Source organism: Pygocentrus nattereri, chromosome 18 (genome assembly GCF_015220715.1).
Source record: "Pygocentrus nattereri isolate fPygNat1 chromosome 18, fPygNat1.pri, whole genome shotgun sequence".
Lineage (NCBI taxonomy): Eukaryota > Metazoa > Chordata > Actinopteri > Characiformes > Serrasalmidae > Pygocentrus > Pygocentrus nattereri.
In genome coordinates, this window is record NC_051228.1 from 5,268,932 (window position 1) to 5,291,862 (window position 22,931).

General features: G+C 42.4%; 1 protein-coding gene across 1 annotated transcript; it reads right to left on the bottom strand.

Annotated features, from left to right (window-relative positions):
• Nucleotides 1-8,937: 8,937 nt before the first annotated feature.
• Nucleotides 8,938-21,613, bottom strand: smfn (small fragment nuclease). The gene is made up of 7 exons (XM_017707707.2): nt 21,324-21,613; nt 17,345-17,428; nt 15,493-15,570; nt 12,530-12,641; nt 12,327-12,435; nt 12,052-12,105; nt 8,938-10,393 (listed from the first exon to the last, which is right to left on the bottom strand). The coding sequence occupies exons 1-7, from the start codon at nt 21,573-21,575 to the stop codon at nt 10,267-10,269; spliced, it is 816 nt and encodes a 271-aa protein (XP_017563196.2). The 5' UTR covers nt 21,576-21,613; the 3' UTR covers nt 8,938-10,266.
• Nucleotides 21,614-22,931: the final 1,318 nt, after the last annotated feature.

The following is a 22,931-nucleotide window of genomic DNA, read 5'->3' on the forward strand; positions in this document are numbered from 1 at the left end:
CCAAATAACACCAAGATTTTTAGGCATGCCAACATTCTCAGTAGACAGGGAAATACACAAGTCACTGGATGACCAATCGGTTTAATTTAGTTTTATCAAAGTTTAAGAATATTACAATGCTTTACATCATGCAAGTGTATTCAGAGTAAATGGAATATCAAGCTTCGTGTGAATGCAAATTTGTGTGCTGTAAGCATATAAATGATAGCTCAATTAATTATTAATTAATTAGACGCATCCTCTAGTCCTTCATTGATGGTCACAGGACGCTGCTGCCTGGATATATTTGGTTAATGGACTATTCTCAGTCCATCAGTGACACTGAGGTGTATATAAACACTGTACAAAAATGGCCCAAGTACTGATCCCTGTGGAACACCATAGGTGACAGCAGTCAGGGCTAACTACATCCCTTGCAAACTGTTGTTGATCAACACGACTAAATCCAGATAGCACTGGACCAGTAACATCCACAAGACTATGCAAAGTCAGTGATCAACCAAAGCTGTAAGATCCATCAAAATGAGAATATTTGATGTTCGTTTCTGTGTTGTGACTCTTCTGTACTGTGATATAGAGAGCACAACTTGCCATGCAGGCATCTGTTATCTTACGTGACACAACAAGGCAGGTAGTGCTCCATTGTGACCGTGTTCAGCCAGCCATTTATGTAAAAAAAAAAAAAAATCATATTTTGTGAAGGAAGCACATGCTAGCCCTCACCCTCACCCACCTGGGCTGGTAGCATCATGAGATGAAGAGGGGGAGATCTAACTAGTGGATAGGAAAAAGTAACTTTAGCTGCTGCCATGTGAGACCAAGCGAAGCAAATGAAAAAGATCGAATATCACAAGAAATCTCAAGAGTAGGTTTAGAGGCAAGCATTATTAGCATGACATAAAAGGTACTTTTAGCTACTCAGTGTTTCTGCCCACCACGTTCGATGTGCCTCCACCCCTGCCTCCAAGGGACTTACACGGACAAGGCCGCAGTACATCAGAGACACTCAGATTTGAATTCAGCACAGCAAAGCATGGAGAAACTGTGCTTTCCAGCTGTTAAAAATGACCTTCAAAAGCTACACTCTCATTAAATGGACTTCTATCCGGTGTTCCTGACACAGAACTGCCCTGGCATTAAAACTGAACCATCCTCAGAATTTTTACAACTGATCCAGAATGGCACTTGTCTCTGCTAATTGTAATACCATTATGCTAAGACTTTTCAACAGTGACTTAATGGTTTTCCACATGAGCATGCCGTCCCTCTACATTAATTCATTTGCGATGTCCGAGAGCCTGGACAGTCCTCTAGTCAGAGCTGGCTGAGATTCGCACACTGTAAGGACTATATGTATTTCATACACCGGTGAATGACATAATGGACAGAAGTAAGACCCCAAGTTTGTCCGAAAGATGGTGCGGAATGTCAGATGTGTCCTTCGTTCTCTTGTCTCTTTGAACAACTTGGTCAGATCCTTTCAGGACACGGCTTTACAAGTAGTCAGGACTTCTAATGAAATGCGTGACCTGCTCTCTTCAGGTTCATCTGCTCCCCATACAACTAATCCCCATCTCTCTTAGTAACTTGGCCTATTTTCACGTTCATTAAAGGAAAGTCCCTCAAGGCTTCCAGGATTTAGATTTTTTTCCCCGTTCTTGCCTTTTTTTCCATGTCTATTTTTACCTAGGTCTTTTGAGACACCTTAAATCAACTACAACTCAAGATGAAGCTAAAATGGTTTGGACAAGTGATGGGCTTGATGAGAAACTGGGAAAAAAAAACTGATTCAGGCTTTCGTTGTAGAAAACATGAACCACTTAAATGAGGCGGACGTGGGTGGGAGTTGTATGTGATCAGCGCATAACATAGCCAGGAAAAAACAAACCACACTTTCTGAATGCGCTAAATGAAGCAAGCTGCTGATGGTACATCAACAGTGGCGTCAATTAAGGCTTTTGAGAACAGCCTTACTGCGTTTTGAAAAGAATTAACATGCAATTACAATCAAGGCTGGTCTTATGCATGCGCTTATCTGTCACGGGCCAATTGCTGGGATCAAAATTTCCATGCCAAGTATAGAACGTCGCTGTCAGCCAACGCTATGAAGGGTCCTGGGAGAAGTTGAGCTCCACTGACATCCTGAATGACCTCGGACAGGTGAGTGACGGGTGTCGCTCTGCCCTCCGCAGCCATCATGACTGATACAATCTCTTCTGAAGTGAGTATGACAAGGGCTTCGCTTCAACACATACTGACAGCACAGCGAGGCGTCACGCACCCCTGCTTTGCCTCGATACAGTACAGCAGATTTAGGGCCTTTACAGTAATAAGTAGAACTTAAAAATGACCCTCTCCCCACGAACTATCTGCCATGAGTCAGAAGCACTATCCAAACACATTGTTTAACCCCAGGCATTGTCTCCTACATGCCTCAAATGCCTCTCGGGGTAACTTTATATTCCCCCTTTGATCCATTATGCTCTGGCTTCAAGTCATATGAAAGGAATTCAGGCTAGTGTTATTTTCCACGGTATAAACAGTGCGTAAAGAACTATGTGACAGGTGTCTTGCTCAGCATAATGAAAAGCAATGAATGCTAAACATACACTATGTTCCATCGTATATTTATAGATACAGCAGTTTCTCACGAGGCGTCAGCTTTGAACTTATCTGGCGAATAATTATAGCACCATAGCTCCTTTCAACTCTTCTCAAACAAGTGTTTACCTTCATACTGACCTTGGATTCACTTGGATCTCTTCAGGTTTCTATAAAACAGAACAACAACATAACTAAAACTTGGGACAAGCATGAAGGCAGCAGGTGGCCCATGAGACTGGAGTTTATTAGGCCCAGTCTAATTTCTTATTTTTACCCCTACCCCTTGTTTCCGAGGGTCACTCTGCCCCTCGGAACCGAGTTATGACCGCCAGCTTCTAATTCGAATTTTCCCGTTCCACCTTAAATGGTACGGCAGTTCTGACAAAGCTAGTGTTTCCATGTCAGGCTTGTAACAATGTAACAATTTCAAAAATTCTATTTAGAACCACATAGAGCCATTGCCTTTATTGAAGAACCATCTTCTTGCATGTATACAGCTAACAAAAAAAAAGGTTCTTCAGGGGTTCTTCAGTAAAGAAAATGGTTCTCTGCATGGTGAAGTGGTTCTTCAGATTGAAGAATGTGCTGAGTATGGTTCTGTATAGCGGTAAAAGACGTTCTTCTATTGTTATAAGCTTGATATCAAAACACTAGAAGAACCCGTTTTGGTGCTATAAAAAAAGAACCATCTACAGCACATTCCCAAACAATCTGAAGAGCCTTTCACCATGCAAAGAACCATTCAAGCATGTAAAGGGTTCTTTGAGTGTTCATGGTTCTATACAGAACCATTTTCTTTACTAAAGAACGGTTTATTACAATAATAGTAACAAAACATACCTTCCTTCTCTAACACTGTATGATTAGAAATATTAATAGAACACAAGAACATGAGAACTTCTTTATTTACACGCTATATAGAACCATTTTCAAAAAGATTCTATATAGAACCATCTACAGCACATCTACCCTTCACAATGCCAAGAATCATTTAAACATGCAGAGGTTCTCTTGATGTTCATGGTTCTATACAGAACCATTTTTTACTAAAGAAGCCTTGAAGAATCATCGCCAAAAAAGGTTCTTCAAGGGTTCTTTGGTGAAGAAAAGGATTCTCTGCATCGGGAAGCGGTTCTTCAGATTGACGAAAAACGTGCTATGTATGATTCTATATAGAACCTTTTTGAAGAACCACTTCACCATGCAGAAAACACTTTATTCAGGCAAAGGGTTCTTTGTGTGCTCCTGGTTCAAGAACCCTTTGAAGAATCATATTTTTAAGAAGAACCAGGTTTGTAATCTGGAATGTAATGGCTCTAGAAACAACTCTTCCACTAGGCATTAAAACTGTGTATTATCAGTGCATTGATAAGGTTCTTCAAACCTTACAGAGGCTCCACACTCAGAATGCTATTTTTAAACATGGTTCTTCAGGTAACCGGGTTCTTTTATTCTTTCTTTTAAAAGTATTGTGTTATGACATGCTTAATATGGTTGGTTGGTGTAGTGGGTAACACCTCTGCCTTATATGCTGTAGACTGGGGTTCAATCCCCCACCAGGGCAGCTCCCTACACTATACCAATAAGAGTCCTTGGGCAAGACTCCTAACACCACCTTCAACCTACCTGTGTAAAAATAATCAAATTATAAGTCGCTCTGGATAAGAGCGTCAGCCAAATGCCATAAATGTAATATAATAATAACACCGTATGATTTGAAACAGGAATAGAACCCTTGACAACAAGAACATTTGAGATGAGTTCTTTACTCAGACGCTTCTACAGTAATTGTTCAATAATTAGATGAGATGTCAGCAATTTTTCAAAGCAGCTATTTAATTAAGCCGTGATGAGTTTAAGGATCCTGACAATAAAAATGATGAAGTGCAGCTCAGGCCTCGTCACTTGTCATCTCCACCGCTATTTTTTGAGCCTACAGATTTATGATTGAGCGATCCGGCCGTCATCCGCAGGTTCCTCGGCTTCATTTCTCAACAGAAGCGGCAGCAGAAAGCACACGGACTCGTTCCCGAGTCGTTATGTTAGCATTTAAAACAAGTGCCGAGAAAATATAGGTGAAGTCAATGGGCCATTTATGTGAGCAGCAATGAATAAAACAGCAACAACAAAAGCTGCAAAGCTAACACGCTATGAGGGGAAGGCAACTCTGCTCCCATAAACCCAGCACGGGGTCCCGCAGTATGGACGGATCCTCTCTCAGCAGGACCGTGCTGCTCTGTGAGCAAGGCTTCGCTGAGCATGGAAAATGTGCTGATACTTCTCTCCTCGGGCCCCACATATGGGACGCTGATTCATTGTGCTGCTCCATAAGCCCCTTTCCATGGCCTTAATTATCTCGCTTAATTTGAGCAATCCAACACCTTCAGGGGGCGTTCCCTTCAAAGTAAACTGTTCAGGTACTATCCCAATGTACCACTTCACTGTATTCCGTTTAGCAATTGTAAATAATTCAATGGGAAAATTGCAGACTGTATGGGCCCTTTGGAACTAGTTATATTCCACTTATTTTACACTGTAAAGTCATTCAGAGTGGTTTGGCACTAAACGCTTCGTTTAACGTCAGAAATGTTCAGGTAGGTGTTGGGAACCAGAAGCTGGATTCACAAAAACTTGTGAAGGTTCTTAAGACCTTAAGAACCTTCTTAAGATCTCCAATATTTTCCAGTATTTTTCGAAGTTCTCAAAGTTTTTTCTTAAATTTTCTCTTGAGAAAGGATCTAAGAAAAAGTCTCTGCCAGACTCATGACGTGCCCTCAAAGTGCAAACCTGTTCTCACCTTTGTGCTCTTGAGTGGGCGTAGATTCTTACCTAAGAACAAATCCCAAATAAACACTGCTGAAAGTCAGAATCTTCGTGAAAACTGCGTAAGTGGGTTTTAAGAAGAAATGTCTTTGTAAGAACGGTTGGTGAATGTGGCACAATGTTCTTAAACTCAGTTCTCTGGAAAAAATTAAGATGTTCTCATGGCAAGCGCCCACACCCCAGGCCCCGATGCCAACCACAAGAGCTGGTGGGTGGGCGGTGCCCGAATCCCAAACACTGGCAAGGGTAGCAGGCTCAGAGGTGGTGCCCAGGAGGCAGGGATCAGGACTCAAACGGCATCCCCCACTTCCTTGCAGATTTCTTCCTCCCCTGGTTGCTTTCGCAGGGTTTCGTCGGCGTTCGGGTCCTGCCACAGTTCTCAAATATTCTCTTAAGATAACCTTAATTATTGTCATTGTTTTCTTATGTAGGCTACGTTGCATTTTTCCCCTGTATCATGAACGATGTGACATACTTAGAATTTGTATTAACTGTTATTTCCGTTATTTAAACTCCCTCAGAGGACCAAAATGGGAGGAAAAACATCAAACCAAGCATTTCAGCAAACAAGAACTAGAGGCTATGGTGGAAGAAATAGTCAACCGAAAAAATCTCGCTTGGAAAATATGATCGCTGTGGGGCAACCGTGGAAAGCAGGAGACGTGGATGGGCAGGAGTAGATCAATTAATACATTTATAAGCTCACCTTGTCCACTCTTACAGCCTACGACAGTGTGAAGCTGTTGCAATGTTAAGAAAACATTTAAGAACATTCAGAATTTTACCACTTGTTCTTAGAGCTATTCTTAAGAAAATAGTTAAGATAATTAAGAAGTCATTTAAAGAAAAATGTTCTGTAACTTTAAGATTGAACATAAGAAAAAACACATTTTGCAAGAGTTGCAGTGTGTTAGATACAACTCTGCAGGAACATAGATGTCAGTGATGAGGGTTCCAGCCCTTCATCAGTGGCCAGTAGACCACAGAGACACTCTTGCCTGGGTATTTTTGGGTGGTGAAGTACTCTTGACCTAGCAGGGACACCGCTGTGTCTAATATACCACACTTCATTCATGGACAGGTTGGGGGGGTGTAAATTGTGCAGTAACTGTAAACCTACAGTACCATGCAAGAGTCTTAACATCCAGTCAACTGGCCATCAAATAAGTTGTCCAGTTTTCAGTATTCAGTTTGTCTCTTCTTTTCAAGAGACTCACTTTCAGTTTCTCAAGAAATCTGCAGCCCCACCTCCAAAGTTTTAGAAACTGGCCGCATTTTCAACTTCTCACAATCCATTGAACCATCATCTAAGCCGATTATCCTCCTAGGTCATGGGAAGTGCTGGAGCCTATACCTGTGCTCAGTGCTCATTGGGTAGAATGCAAGAAACATAAGCCAAATCAATCCAAAAAAGAGTGAAATTGAGGTCTGGACTCTGGGGTGGTCAGGCTTGGGGGTTTTTAAGAGCGTCTTGTTGGCTGCACATCCTTTCAGACCCATGCCGAGTTGTCTTCTCACAGTGGAAGGATGGCTGTGGTTTTTTTTGACATCTGAATCAAGAGTGGAGCTTGAATTTCTCCTCTCTCTCAGACATTGAGTTAATCTGCCAAGAATTTTATCCCATCTTTCACATCGACAGACGACTGGCAAAGCTCTATTACAGCATCTGAGAAAAGGCAGATGGACATCTGCAGCACCTGAGTGAAACTTTTCAAAGAATACATTGAAAAGAAGCGTCAACAAATAAAAAAAAAACAGATTTCATCTCTGCCTGGAAACTAATTCCACTTTTTCTTTCTTTCTTTCTTTCTTTCTTTCTGTCGCTCTCATTTAGAAATCATACAAAATCAGACAATCCAGAGTAATGGACGTATAGAATGTCCTGCAGGCTGGGAGCTGTCCGGTGCTGATGGGTGGTTGCATTAAGGGCCCACGTTTTTTTTTCTCCTGGGACAGAGAATGTGGTGGAGGCCAAGCTGGCAAAGGAGGAGGTAAGTGGATGAATCACTGCTCCTTCACTGAGGTTTTCTCCTCCTCACTCTCCTCTAAAAGCTCTCTGTGCCAAAGCATCCTTCACAGAGGAAACAAGTGACTGCTCAATTTCAGCTGGAACTGAGCATCAGATCTGCTGACGTCTCAGTGAAATTTAATGGTTTAGGCAACATTTAGGAAACTTAATAGGTTAGAGAAAATGAGAGATTCAAATTTAAAGATTAAATTTTATATTTTAAAAGATAAAATTCAAGTCTGTAAGCAAAAGTTGAGTATAAACATTGAGAGTTTAGTCAAAATGTGAGGTTGAAAATTGAGGGTTCAGGCAATTTTAGATTGAAAAGTAAAGGTTATGATAAAATTTTAAGGGATGAGGGTTCAGACAAGAATTTAGGATGAAATCAGAGAGTTTTGAAAAAAATTAAGGATGGTGTTTTATACAACATTTCAGGATTTCATTTCAGACAAAATTTAAGGATAAAAATTGAGGATTCAGACAAAATTTGAGATTGAAACTTAAGGGTTCATACAAAATTAAGGGATGAAAATCGAGGGTTCAGTCAAGAATTTAGGATGAAATCAGAGAGTTTCGAAAATATAAGTACGATATTAGAGGGTTTATACAAAATTTGAGGATGGAAAGAGTTTAGACAAAATCTGAGATTTAAACGTAAAGCTTTAGATAAACTTAAGGGATCAAATTTGAGGGTTCAGACAAAACTCTAAAAGTCTAAAATTTAAAAGTTTAGACATAATTCAGCAATGAAATTCTGAGGGTTCAGACAAGAATTCAGATAAGAACAGAGCGTTTAGACAAAATTGGAGGAGGATTTGAGGATTTAGGAGGACATTAGAAGGTTAAGACAAAACCTGGATGAAATTTAAGACAACAGTTCTCCCCCATTCACAGTGCTTTAGTCAGCTGACCTAAAGCAAAATTCAGTATTTTAACAAGATTACAGGAGATCTGTTGAGACGTATAGATTTACTGATCACATTTCAAGTAATTAAAAAAAACCTTGAACATCTGAAGGGGGGTTGGGGGTGGTGAGGTGGTTGGTAAGAACACTTCAATTTCCCAAACGAACCAAAGTGAGTTGTAAAGATCATTTATCTCACCAAGAAAGATCCATAAAAAGAAGCAATTTTGCTAAACTGATAACTCTCACTTTGAACTTCGTTAAGGGATGATCTTGACCAGAGCGCCATTTTTGGTCATATCTTTCAGAACCATTAGCCGAGTTCTCCCTGCCCTGCTTATTTTAATGTTACCCCTGCTCCACAACATCGAATCCAACTAATGGGCTAATTATCACGTTTTTCCTGAGCTTAAGTGGGTGTTCCAGCAGGAAAATACATAAATGTGCCGTGTAGTGGGTACTCCCAAATCAGGCCTTGGAACCTGTGCACTAGCGCACTGTCATGGCTGAATCTGACCACCTGTGAGGTCACACACTGCCATCTGCTGGCAGAAATCAAACGTTCCAAAAGCACAACTAATCTTAACAGCAGCCAAAACAAAGTTTTCCTAAATGAGGAATGATTTATTGGGATAAAGGAAAATAATGAATGGTTCTTCATAGACAGAACATTCAACTACCATTCGCATTTTAGCTGAACAAGGACAGAAACACCTCAACAAGCTGTAATTTAACAACAAACGTAATGAAATCCGAAGGAAATTTTGCTCTTAAGCTTCCTCCTTTTTTAACCAAGCCGATTTTATTCCCGAACTATTTGGTTAGAACTGAAAGAAAAGAGGGAACAGGAAACAAACAGTAGAACAACAGACAGACACTGGGGATTCAAGCATACACAGTGTTTAAAGCCCAGAACACAATGACCCAACGTTCTACCAACTCCTAAGATTCTCCCCATGTTCTCTTCCAGAACATTCTTCGCATTTGCGCCGATCTAGAACGTCCGCGTTTTAGAACATCTGCCCTCTATTCACACTTTGCAGGAACCCCCTCCTCCACTCACACTGCTCTAAAATGTTCTCTACTCACACTGTGCTAGAACGTCCTCTTAAAAACATTCTCCCTATTCACTCTGCTCTAGAACGCTCTTCATTCCCATTATTCTTAGCATGTTCCACCATTCCCACTGTTCAAGAGCGTTCTAGAACAGTGTGGACAGGGAATGTTTCAGAATTTTTCCCCTTCATTCACACTAATCTAGGACACTCTCCTCCATTCGCTACAGTCTAGAACGTTTTCCCTCCATTTACACCATTTTAGATCACGCTCCTCCATTCACTATGGTCTAGAACATGTCCCTGCCTTCGCTGTACTAGAACACTCTTCCATTCACCAGTCTAGAATGTTTTCCCTCCCTCCACTCACTGTTCTAGAATGTGCTCCCTCCATTCTCTGTTCTAGAACACTCTCCTCCTTTCACTATAGCCCAGAACATTTTGGCTCCATTCACTATGCGCTACAAAGTCGTCTTCTAGGCACACTGATCTTGAAGGTTCTCCTGTCACACTATTGTAGAACGTTGTCCCTATTCGGTTTCACACAGTTCTAGAACGTTTCCCTCCATTCAAACGGTTCTTGAAAGTTCTCCCCATTCACGTTTCAGAAGGTTTTCCTTTCACTCACATTCTCCCCGTTCACAGCGTTCTGAAACGTTCTCCAGTCTCACTGTTCTACGATGCTGCACCTTTTGCACTGTTCGAGAACGTTCTCCCTTCTTCATACTGTTTGATTTGGTTTGTCCGTTCACATTCTGTAAAAGCATAAAGCCGAGTGTTTGTTGGGTCAGTTATGGGTCAGTGTGCTCTGGGCTAAAGAACCTCCCTCCTTCATGATGAACCAAACTCAAGCACCTCAGGCAGCGAGCACGTTAGGCCACACACTTGTTATCTCCATTTTCAATGATCTTCCTCTTCTTCTCTTCGGCCTCCACTTTGAAAACATTGGCTCTGTAGAATCTCAGTTCTTTAATGCTCTCCTGAATGTCGTCCAGCGCTCTGCAAAAACAAACACTGGTCACACGTAATTACACAACAGGGCATCACCATACGGTACATAACCAGCGCTAAACTGAATGGAATGCAGACAGACTCCATGTCTTCAGCTCCACTGACCATATAGGAACACTTTGGAGTTCTACAGTTACACACTGTAGTCCATCTGTTTCTCTGATACTCTGTTACCCTGTTCTTCACTGGTCAGGACCCCCATGGACCCCCACAGAGCAGGTATTGTTTGGGTGGTGGATCATTCTCAGCACTGCAGTGACACTGACGTGGTGGTGGTGGTGGTGTGTTAGTGTGTGTTGTGCTGGTATGAGTGGATCAGACACAGCAGTGCTGCTGGAGTTTCCACTCACTGTCCACTCTATTAGACACTCCTACCTTGTCGGTCCACCTTGTAGATGTAAAGTCAGAGACGACAGCTCATCAGCCTCTAGTCCTTCATCATTGGTCACAGGACGCTGATGGCTGGATATTTTTGGTTGGTGGACTATTCAGTCCAGCAGCGACACTGAGGCATTGTCTGATCCACTCAGATCAGTGCAACACACCCCAACACTAATGTGCTCAGAAAAATCCACCACCCAAATAGTACCTGCTCTGTGAGGGTCCATGGGGGTCCTGACCACTCAAGAACAGGGTAACAGAGTATCAGAGAAACAGATGGACTACAGTCTGTAACTGTAGAACTACAGAGTGCAGCTATACAGTAAGTGGAGCTGATAAGATGGACAGTGAGCGTAGAAACAAGGAGGTGGACGTGGCCAGTCAAGTATATAGAACATAGAAATGAAGAATAAACAATGTCTAAACATCAAAGACATTTGGCGTGCAAGTCCGACAGTCCTGATCTAGAATGTTCTCCACATTCACAATGTTTTAGATTGTTCTTCCCATTTAGAATGTTCTAGAACAGTGTCCCCATTCACAATGTTCTAGAACAATCTCTCCACTCACCATGTTCTACAACATTTTCCCTATTTGCAATGTTCTAGAATCTAGCTCTCCATTTCTAAAACTGAATTGGGGAGAACATTTCTAGAACAGTGTGAACAGGGAAGTTTGTTTGACATTTACAAAATGTTCTACACCCATTCATAATGTTCTACAATGTTCTAGATTTTTAAAACTGAAAGGGGAACAGCGGCGTGAACTGGGGAAAACACGAGTATAGTGACCACCTGCATTCATAGTTCTAGAATGATGCTTATTATAATCACAATTGATTATTAATGAGCTCTAATGTAACGCTTGTGTGATTGGTCTGTTTAAAGAAGCTTGCAGAACTGAGAATATTTAATCTTTGTTTTATGTCGCTGTTGTCAGAAGAAAACCTTGTATCTCCGTTTTTGTCGTTTTTCAGTTTTTGACATAATTTGAAAATACCTGTTGCCCTTTACATTGTATGTAAATTCCATGATGAACGGACTAAAAGAAATGACCTAAAATGACGTGTAAATAGTTCTGGTTCCATTGACTTACATTAAGAGTAAAGTAGGTTTTCTCCTTCTCCTGCAAAGTTCCCATTTTGGAGACATGAGGTTTTAATCGGACAACAGTGATACGTTGTTTATCATGAACACATTTAAGTATTGTGATGTTTTAGTGCCGCCATATCGTCCATCCGGCCATCGTATCGCTGCCCTACTGACCTGTGCGATGCTTTCTTCTGTGGTGCCAGTTTGTAGTCCTCTGGAAACCAGCGTCTAGATAAAGGCGAGAGAAAAGCAACACAATCGCTCAAAGCTCTTTCCAGACTGACCACTGCAGTTTGGAGGCCTGACCGGAAAGAAAAACACTGCTGATGCGGTCAGACGTATGCCTAAGCACATCTCGCTCGTAACAAAAGGTCAGTAAGGTCATCTGATCAGCGTCATGGTGAATATGGTGACATGCGCCGCTGAGCATGGAGTCTAGTCACACTCACCTGCAGAGCTCCTTGACCGTGCTCACGTCGATGATGCGATAGTGCAGGTGCCGCATGAACTGGGGCATGTACTTGTCCAAGAACTTCTTATCAGCATGCACGGAGTTTCCTGAGGAAAGGAAAATGAATAAGTAAACGTGCCAGCGGCGAATCGGCCTGATATGGAGCGAGAAGGCAAATGGAGAGGGTCTTTTGGGTCTTGCCTGCGAGTGGACACTGGCCAGGCGGAGTGTGCTGTCTGATGAAGGACAGGAACTCGTACTCAGCCTGCTGGAGCGAGATTTTGCTGTCCCGCACCGCCTGCGTCAACCCTGACTGGCACAGCAAACAGCAGAACCAACTCAGAACAACCTTTATAAGCTTTATTTATTTATACTTATTTATTTAATTTAGGGTGGTGACGCTTCTCTAATTAAAATAAATTTGAACCAAATGCACTTATTAAAACTCGCCGTCCGCTAAACGACAGGGATTAGTTTGGTAATTACAGCCGTGTGAAAGAGTTTTGGTGCCCCTGACCAAACTTTGGTCAACTTTAACGAAACTTTAATGTTCTTTAAAGTGTTGAAGTGAAAATAAGCTATAAGGAAAATAAGGAATAAAAAAAATAAACGTAAAACGAATCGTAAAATATGACCTTTGCCATGTTTGTTTCCTTCCTCTTTCCAGTACATTAAATTCAATTTCAGGTAAAGTGTGGCGACTTTTTTTTTTCTTAAGCGGATTCATGAAGTTCGCTTTACATTACGCTTGCGTCACGACGTCTTCTGTGAGGTTATTCGACAGTTACAAAGCAGAAATCTGATCACTGTCTGACTCATGTAGACCCAGAGTTCTCCCATTATCTCCCATTATCTCAAGTCAAGTAAATGTGCTGACTGGTTATGGACAAAATCTGGTTTCCTGCAGTTACTGGATTAAGAAAACATATTCAGTGATAATCATATCACAGACATTATCACTGTTAACGTCTTCTTCTCATCAACTCCTTTGCTTATTTTTGTTATCCAGCTTTTTTTTCTTCCGAGATCGGCCGCAGGCTGGGACAGGCGGCAGCAGTAATGCGGTCACTGTACCGGACCGTGGTGGTGAAGAGGGAGCTGAGCCATAATGTGAAGCTCTCTGTTTACTGGTCTTCTCAGGGTGGCGGGCTACACTCTGTTTGATAGGGTGAGGACTCGGTCATCCGGGAGGAGCTACTCCTCCTCATTGAGAGGAGCCAGCTGAGGTGGTTCGGGCATCTGATCCAGATGGCCCCTTGACATCTCCTGGTGGAGGTTTACCAGGCACGGCCTACCGAGACAAGACCCCGGGTCGTCCTAGGACATCTCCAAGTTGGCCTGGTAGCGGCTTGGGGTCCCCGGGAACGAGCTGGATGAAGTTGCGGAGGACTGGGTCGTCTGGGATTCTCTGCTACTGCGACCCGATCTGGACTAAGCTGCACTAAAGAGTTTTTTTGTTTTGTCGGTCCTCTAATATGGTGAAAATCTCCTTGGAGCACGATTATTCTATTCTTTGTTCAAGTCTAAAGTCCAGAATTATTGTTATTAAAACTAATTTAGATGCATTAACAAATGTTAAAGACTTTGAGCCTGTAATGCCGTCATCAGCACTGTTACCTGTAATACGCATATGTGTTTGCTATCCTCTCAAAAAAAAAAAAAAAAAAAAAGACATAAAAAGGTTCAGAATTATTTTTCACTTCGAAATCAACAAAACATGGACCAGGGCGCCCAAACTTTTGCACACTACTATATACACATTATAAACTTACACCACTCTTTGTGTAAAGAACCAGAGCTTGATACACTTATTTACATACACGTTTACCAGTGTTTTTAAAAGGCCTCCTCGTTTACAGCGGAGCCAAAAGGTTCTCGGACACTCAAAACTTTGGTAAACTTTAATGAAGTTCTTTAGGTTCCATCAAAAATTGTATCTATTAATTGTGTAGTTACATATTAATAAAACAAGCAACAATAACTGCTGGTGATGCATTCACCATTACCGATGGATTCCAGCAGCTCCGCTTGTGTAAATACACATGCATCATCTTCAGTATTTACTCATCACAACAGCTTCCTCTTCTTATGTCATTCCACATGAACTGTTTTTCTAACATGACTTTCCTGATTCCAACACTTACACGATTACAAAAAAGATGGTTCTTTAGTAAAGGGAATGGTTCTTTTCAGAACCATTTCATGCTTAAATGTTTCATAGTAAAATAATCGTTTCTGAAAGTCATTCAGCACCACAAAGAGTTATGCCACTGTCATGTCAAGCTTGTAACAGTAGAATGACCCTTTTTATGCTGTATAGAACCATAAACACCACATTCTCCATCAATCTGTAGAACTTTCACCATTTAGAACCACGAGCTGATAAAACAGACAGACTGTAAAAACAAGGAGGTGGTTTTAATATTTTGACTGATCAGACTGTAGTCCATCTGTTTCTCTGATACTCTGTTACCCTGTTCTTCAGTGGTCAGGACCCCCATGGACCCTCACAGAGCAGGTACTATTTGGGTGGTGGTTCATTCTCAGCACTGCAGTAACGCTGACATGACGGTCTTGCATTAGTGCTGGTCGGAGTGGATCAGAAACAGCAGTGCTGCTGGAGTTTTTAAACACCTCAGTGTCGCTGCTGGACTGAGAACAGTCCACCAACCAAACATATCCAGCCAACAGCGTCCTGTGACCACTGATGAAGGACTAGAGGATGACCAGCACAAACTGTGCAGCAGCAGATGAGCTGTCGTCTCTGACTTTACATCTACAAGGTGGACCGACGAGGTAGGAGTGTCTAATAGAGTGGACAGTGAGTGGACAGTGTTTAAAAACTCCAGTAGCACTGCTGTGTCTGATCCACTCATACCAGCACAGCATACACTAACACACCACCACCATGTCAGTGTTACTGCAGTGCTGAGAATGATCCACCACCCAAATAGTACCTGCTCTGTGAGGGTCCATGAGGGTCCTGACCACTGAAGAACAGGGTAACAGAGTATCAGAGAAACAGATGGACTACAGTCTGTAACTGTAGAACTACAGAGTGCAGCTATACAGTAAGTGGAGCTGATAAACATTACCAACACTATCAACAGCAACAACCATATCATATCAATAACGTCCCGATCATACAGTAAACATGTACTTACTTTGCCATGATGTTCTTTGCACCAATCTGACATGCTGTCCAGTAGCTCATTTGGCTGATTGATGATCAGATTTGGACCCTAAAAATAAACAAAAGACAGGACACTGAAAAGTAATGTAAATATATGTGGTTGATCCCCAACCGGTTTCACTGTACACCTGGCTGAATATCACCAGCAGCCTCAGCTTCACATCACCAGTAAAAGTACTTCTCTGGCCACTAGTCCAGGGGTCAGCAACCCAAACGTTAAGAAGAACCCGTGTGTATTTTTTTTTTTAAACAAAAGTTAAAGCTCTTTGGGAGCCACAACATTACATCCATTTTCCCATCTTGGCTGTAAATATGTTTCAGGATTACCAATAGTGGCTACAAATATAATATAAATGAAATGCAGACTTATTTTGTCCTGTTTTAAGCTGCAGCTCCACTATAGCCACTTCTCTCACATCTCCAGCAGGAAACCTTTCCTCAAAAATAGAATAGTTTCTCAACATTTGCCGTTTTTCAAAGCTGAAGTCGCTTCTCATTCCCCAGCTTCTTGGTCAAATTTTCCCGTTCCACCTTCAATGGCGCCCGATATGCCAGAACATAACTGCTGCACCACTGAAGGTGGGACGGGAGCTTCTGAATGAGAAGCGGGTGAATGAGAAGCGAATTCAACTTCACGACTTTAGTACTTTGCAGTTTCTTGTTGCGGATTAAATGCATCAGGAAACCAGATGGAGTGAATAGAAATTCCATTCATCTTCAGAGTATCGATGTTCGTCTTAAATCTCTCTCTTTGCCTTTTCGTTAGATACTAGCTAGGCTAGACTATTATTTCTGTGTTGCTATGTGACCAGCAGTCTGGGTGCCAACCTTCAGGGTTGCCGACTTGTGACCTAAAGTGTCTAAATTTCTCACTTAGGAATGTTTTAACAGTACTATCCAAAAACCCGTGAGAGATTCAAGCCAGTGGGTGGCTCAAAAGCAATGCAAGTAACTGTGAAACAAAGAGGAATACGCAAATTGCCAAGTTAAAATTGTGCTTGTCTAACAAGCTGAAGGAGGAAAGTCACCTAAAGTCACTGCTCATCTAAACTCTAAGGCTACGTTCACACAGCAGGTAAAAGTGGCCCGAATCTGAATTATTTTGTTTGGCTGTTCATATTATCTTCTAAATGTGGTCTGTATGTGACATCAGTCTGAACAGATCAGCTCCCAAACCGACCCACATGCACAAAAGAACAATGTTTCATATTGTGGGCTCGTCCAGAGGTAAACGATCGTGATGGCCAGAGAACGTCTGTGACTCCCAGAGCTTTCAGTTTCATCTTCACCAGCATCACAGGAGCGATTATGAAGTTCCAGTGGTTGACAGCTGGGCTCATCACCCACAGTGTGTTCGAGTTTTCCATAAAAAGGGCACGTTATTCAGCCACGGCCGCTTCTTTGGTTCGTGTCCTCGGATTCTCTAAGCTGTTCTCCGACGCTGCAGGCCTCGGGCTCATCCTGCCACGTCTGCCCGTTTCGTTCGAAACCTCCTCGAACACGGAGCGGTTGCAAGGAATCTGGTCTCATTTTTGGTTCAGAAACATCAGCCTAAATGTCGAGTCTCAGCAGCGCGAAGTTATGACGAACGTCGAGTTGGACTGACGTAAAATTCGCATGAATTCCGACCTGGTTGAGTCGCATTGCCACAGATCACATCATATCGGAATTCCGTACCACAGCCTCTCAAATCGGAAGTGAAAACGTCAGATTCAATGCCGTTCACACTGACACACATCTGAGCCACACACACAGTAAAAGATGCCACTTTTCATTTCACCTGCTGTGTAAACGCAGCCTTAGAGTGAGTTCCAGCGATTTACCTCTGCGAGGAGGTTCAGATCCGAGTCAGTGATGATGCACGCCATTTCAATTATCTGGTCCTTTTCAATATCGAGCCCCGTCATCTGAAACACAAACAAACATCGATCTGCGCGTGAAGCTGCACAACAAACAAGCGTTACAAGTGGATAACAGTGACGATCTGAAGAAACATGAGAGCACGACCGAAACTTACCGTCGGTCCGTGTTCAGCGCCGTTTATTGCAAATTGACATGAATTCAATATTTCTACAAAATTAAACGGTCGAGATGTAAACAGTCACTGTGGTGCTGATAGGAACCAGACGTCCACCTCTAACAGCTCCCTCACACAAAGTTCAGACCTGAAATGGTTATGACTTCACTGCCTGACGTCTGAGACGCTGTTTGTGGCCTAAAAGTCTTAATCCATTGATTTTCAACTATTCACGGTGAACAGGCACATGTAGGGAGTTGTGGGGCAAAAACAATCATTTTTCCAGATAAACCGCCATCATGTACATTCCATATAAAACTCAGAAGGCACCTGTAGGTTCACTGGTTGTTTTAGATAGTAAATGAAATGTCTATATTTGTGCTGTGATCATGGCAACCCCTGGTTCCCATCACCACCACTGTAAAGAAATCGGAGTCTCTAAATTCAGCCACTTCATTTGACTGACTTTGCTTACATCTCAGTGAAATTACACCAAAATAAATAAATAAAAATGGGTGGAATTCCCGTTTAAGTGGTTTGCGAGGTGGAGAATCTAATCAGCTGCAGCCTTTACTACTCGGTGGAATCGTACTGAATAGAATCACTGACATAGGAAGTATCCCTAAATCATTCATCTGTCAACTCCGCCCAAGAAATAAGAGATAAGAAGAGTGGAGGATAAAAACACTGTTATTTGAAGTATAATATTCCATAGCCCCCTATGCGAATAGCCCCCTAAGCAGCATCAACACACACCAAACAAATCTTATTGCTCAAATCTTGACGGTTCCCACTCGTTTAGGTAAGCGACTCAAATCGGTCATTGATGTGATGAACCGGCCTGAACTGACCCTCATGAGCTCCTCCTACTCAGTAACGACACGCGACTGAATCACTGCATCATCAGCACAAACTAACGAGCAGAACGAGCTTCGCTGAGAAGATCATTAACTCTGATCAGCTCTCAGCTTCGTTATTAGAGCCAGACGAAGGAGAAAAAGGTGAGACGAGCTGCTTTTCCACCGTTTACAGGCTTTAACGTCCATCCGGTGCTGTTGCCATGGTAACGCTGAATGATGGCGCAGCACAAATTCCGATCGGAGCGTCGCCTTAAGGCCGCATAGCCACGTATCCGATGCGCATCTGATCTGGAATCACATATGAAAGTGGCTCAGGCCGGATTTGAAAAGATCCGATTTGTGTCCACACCGCCCTGAAAACACCAGATCCGAGTCACATCAGGGCAAAGAACCCGGATTTGCGCCACTTCAGCCTGGAAATGTGAACGCAGCCGAAGACCCTCTCGGAAAAGCTGAGGCTGATTATAGCTCAGGCAATCGATACTTGATTATGGACCTACTGTACTCTGGAAGAGCAGAACGTTTAGGTGATGCTGGGTTCCTGAACATAAACACCTGTTTGACAAATTTCAGACCACACACTTAAAAAAGACGGTTCTTTAAGGGTTCTTTAGTAAAGAAAGGTTTCTATATTAAACCATTAAGGCTCAAAAAATCCTTGGCATGAAAATTGTGAAAAGGTCCTTCAGACTGATGGAGAATGTGCTGAATAAGGTCCTATAGAGAACCCAAAAATGTGCTGCTATTGCATCACACAAGCATTCTTCAGAGTAACAGAGAACGTGCTGAACATGGTTATATATAGAACCTTTTTAAAAGGGGTTCTACACAGCACCAAAAGGGTTCTGCTACGGCATCGTGAAAGAGTTCTTCAGATGGATGGAGAACGTGCTGAACATGGTTATATATAGAACCTTTTTAAAAGGGGTTCTATATAGCACCCAAAAGGGTTCTGCTACTGCATCATGAAAGGGTTCTTCAGATGGATGGAGAACATGCTGAACATGGTTATATATAGAACCTTTTTAAAAGGGGTTCTATATAGCACCCAAAAGGGTTCTGCTACTGCATCATGAAAAGGTTCTTCAGATGGATGGAGAACATGCTGAACATGGTTATATATAGAACCTTTTTAAAAGGGGTTCTATATAGCACCCAAAAGGGTTCTGCTACTGCATCATGAAAGGGTTCTTCAGATGGATGGAGAACATGCTGAACATGGTTATATATAGAACCTTTTTAAAAGGGGTTCTATATAGCACCCAAAAGGGTTCTGCTACTGCATCATGAAAGGGTTCTTCAGATGGATGGAAAACGTGCTGAACATGGTTATATATAGAACCTTTTTAAAAGGGGTTCTATATAGCACCCAAAAGGGTTCTGCTACTGCATCATGAAAAGGTTCTTCAGAGTAACAGAGAACGTGCTGAACATGGTTATATATAGAACCTTTTTAAAAGGGGTTCTACACAGCACCAAAAGGGTTCTGCTACGGCATCGTGAAAGAGTTCTTCAGATGGATGGAGAACGTGCGGAACATGGTTATATATAGAACCTTTTTAAAAGGGGTTCTATATAGCACCCAAAAGGGTTCTGCTACTGCATCATGAAAGGGTTCTTCAGATGGATGGAGAACATGCTGAACATGGTTATATATAGAACCTTTTTAAAAGGGGTTCTATATAGCACCCAAAAGGGTTCTGCTACTGCATCATGAAAAGGTTCTTCAGATGGATGGAGAACATGCTGAACATGGTTATATATAGAACCTTTTTAAAAGGGGTTCTATATAGCACCCAAAAGGGTTCTGCTACTGCATCATGAAAGAGTTCTTCAGATGGATGGAGAACGTGCTGAACATGGTTATATATAGAACCTTTTTAAAAGGGGTTCTATATAGCACCCAAAAGGGTTCTGCTACTGCATCATGAAAGGGTTCTTCAGATGGATGGAGAACATGCTGAACATGGTTATATATAGAACCTTTTTAAAAGGGGTTCTATATAGCACCCAAAAGGGTTCTGCTACTGCATCATGAAAAGGTTCTTCAGATGGATGGAGAACGTGCTGAACATGGTTATATATAGAACCTTTTTAAAAGGGGTTCTATATAGCACCCAAAAGGGTTCTGCTACTGCATCATGAAAGGGTTCTTCAGATGGATGGAAAACGTGCTGAACATGGTTATATATAGAACCTTTTTAAAAGGGGTTCTATATAGCACCCAAAAGGGTTCTGCTACTGCATCATGAAAGGGTTCTTCAGATGGATGGAGAACATGCTGAACATGGTTATATATAGAACCTTTTTAAAAGGGGTTCTATATAGCACCCAAAAGGGTTCTGCTACTGCATCATGAAAGGGTTCTTCAGATGGATGGAGAACGTGCTGAACATGGTTATATATAGAACCTTTTTAAAAGGGGTTCTATATAGCACCCAAAAGTGTTACTCTTACAATGATCAAGCTTGCAACACTAGTCTTAGAACCTTTTTTTTTAAATCTATCTAGAACCATCCCTCAATCTGCAGAACCAATTTATCACGCGATGAACCAGATAAGCATACAAAACGGCTCTACATGGAACAAACGGTCCTAAACAGGACCATTAACTTGACTAGAGAACCCCTGAAGAACCGCTGTGTAGGTTAAACCCATGAAGCTGTAACGTCACGTCATCACGAACACATAAGCGGTTATGAAGCGGCGAACCTCTGACGAGCACATACACTTAACATGATCTAGAACCTAATCGGCTGAAGAGAAGTTAGTCCCAGGCTCCGCGCGAGGCTGACGGCGGCCTCCTGGCCTGAGGCGCCAGAACGTGACGGCTGCACCATTTAAGGTGTAACGGAAAATTCCACTAAGAACCCCGGCTCACGTCCACTCCTATCTAGAACAGAGGCGGGAGAGGAGCGTCTGTACCTCCAGATCCACCCACACCATCCTCTGGCCGAGGCTCTCGGAGGAGGATGAAGAAGCGGACATCGTTCTCCTCCACATCGCCGCGTCAGAGCCGCATGCGTGGCTCAGCAGCGCGGTTCGGGAGTCGGAGCCGGGCTCGGCGCTGCTGTGCTGGGGCGCGCGTATGTGCGGGAGCGCGCGTGTGTGCAGGAGCGCGCGTCTGTCCAATCGCGCGGTTAATCTCCACGCCGCCGCTCTTATAGGCGCTGCCATGCTGCCCACTTCCGACAGCAGCTGTCGCAAAACCGAGCCGCTGGCCTGCGACTGAAAAAATAAATAAAATAAAAATAAAAAAAAAGGTCATTTTCAAAATAAAAGTCATCTGTGTTTATTTATTTACGTACGTTTATTTATTTATTTGTTTGTTTATTTTATTTTATTTTTGGTTTGCCCTCGCACCAGCCCTTCACAGTTACGTTTTTGCGTTCATCGTTTTTTTAAATAGCAAAAAAGTACGTGTTTTATATTACGAGCTACAATACACCGATAAAAATAGCAAAAAGTAATTAAAAAAAATATTCATTCATTTGCTTGGGTTTTTTTTAGACATGAAGCACTGAAAATATTTCATTAGTGTTAAAACAACTTTTCAAATACAAATACATTTACTTGTTGCCAAATGTAATGAAGCATATTTTTTTACCACTCTTATTCATATTCCACATGCCACACGTGAATAAAACAGTAAATAATTAGCTATATCCTTTCAGTTGAAACTGATTATATATATATATATATCATTGATCCCTGATCCATTTTTGTTCAGGTCTATTCTTTAATGAACTTGGGCAGCCAAAAGTTCCTCTCCTCCTACGTGCGCTGTCTGTCCAGGAGTACCCCTGCACCCTGCTCAGGCACACCCACTGCAGACACAGGTGTCCAGTTGTATAATCTCCACAGAAAAGTATCAATATCAATGCAAGTGTGAGTTAGAGGGGAAGAAAGCCCCCAGCATTGGGCTGTGGAGCAATGGAAGTGAGTTCTCTGGAGTAAAGCAGCTACTTTAGGATGAGTTGGAGTGATCCAGAACAGATGATCCAGTATCAGTACCTGACCTCACTAATGCTCTAATGCAATCAAATCCTCACAGCAATGTTCCAACATCTAGTGTAAAGCCCTCCCAGAAGAGCAGAGGGACAAAGTCACTAGCAATGGCCTTCTTTTCAGAAGAGATGATGATTGTTGTGATGATCTTGTGATGTGTGAACTACAGTCCACTTTGGGCTGCACTGCCATTTTCAGACAGATGGTGGCGCCAAAGCTCTGCTCGTGATCTGATGCTCGCTGGGATTCAGTGCACTCAGCAGGGGGAACCCCTGCATGCAGCTGCAGCACCAGGGTGTGGAGAAGTTTCCTCAAAACTCTCCTGAGACGAATATGATCATGAGTGAAGCTGAAGTCAGATGAGAGCTGGTGGGAGTGTCAGAGGCTCAGCAGAACATCAGGGAGAACAGCAGCTCTAGAGCTCAGAGGAGAACAGCCGGGGAACCGAAATTAACCACTGCACAGCACATCTGGAGAAAGGGAACACCCCTCATTACAGACGAAGGAGAGGTGATGGGTAGTGTA

Excerpts from the sequence above, each read along its gene's own strand:
- smfn (XM_017707707.2), bottom strand. The coding sequence starts at position 21,575 with ATGGCAGCGCCTATAAGAGCGGCGGCGTGGAGATTAACCGCGCGATTG. Across the intron at positions 17,429-21,323 it reads TGGTGTGGGTGGATCTGGAG|ATGACGGGGCTCGATATTGA; the intron begins GTACAGACGCTC and ends TTTGTGTTTCAG. Across the intron at positions 10,394-12,051 it reads CAGAAGAAAGCATCGCACAG|AGCGCTGGACGACATTCAGG; the intron begins GTCAGTAGGGCA and ends TTGTTTTTGCAG.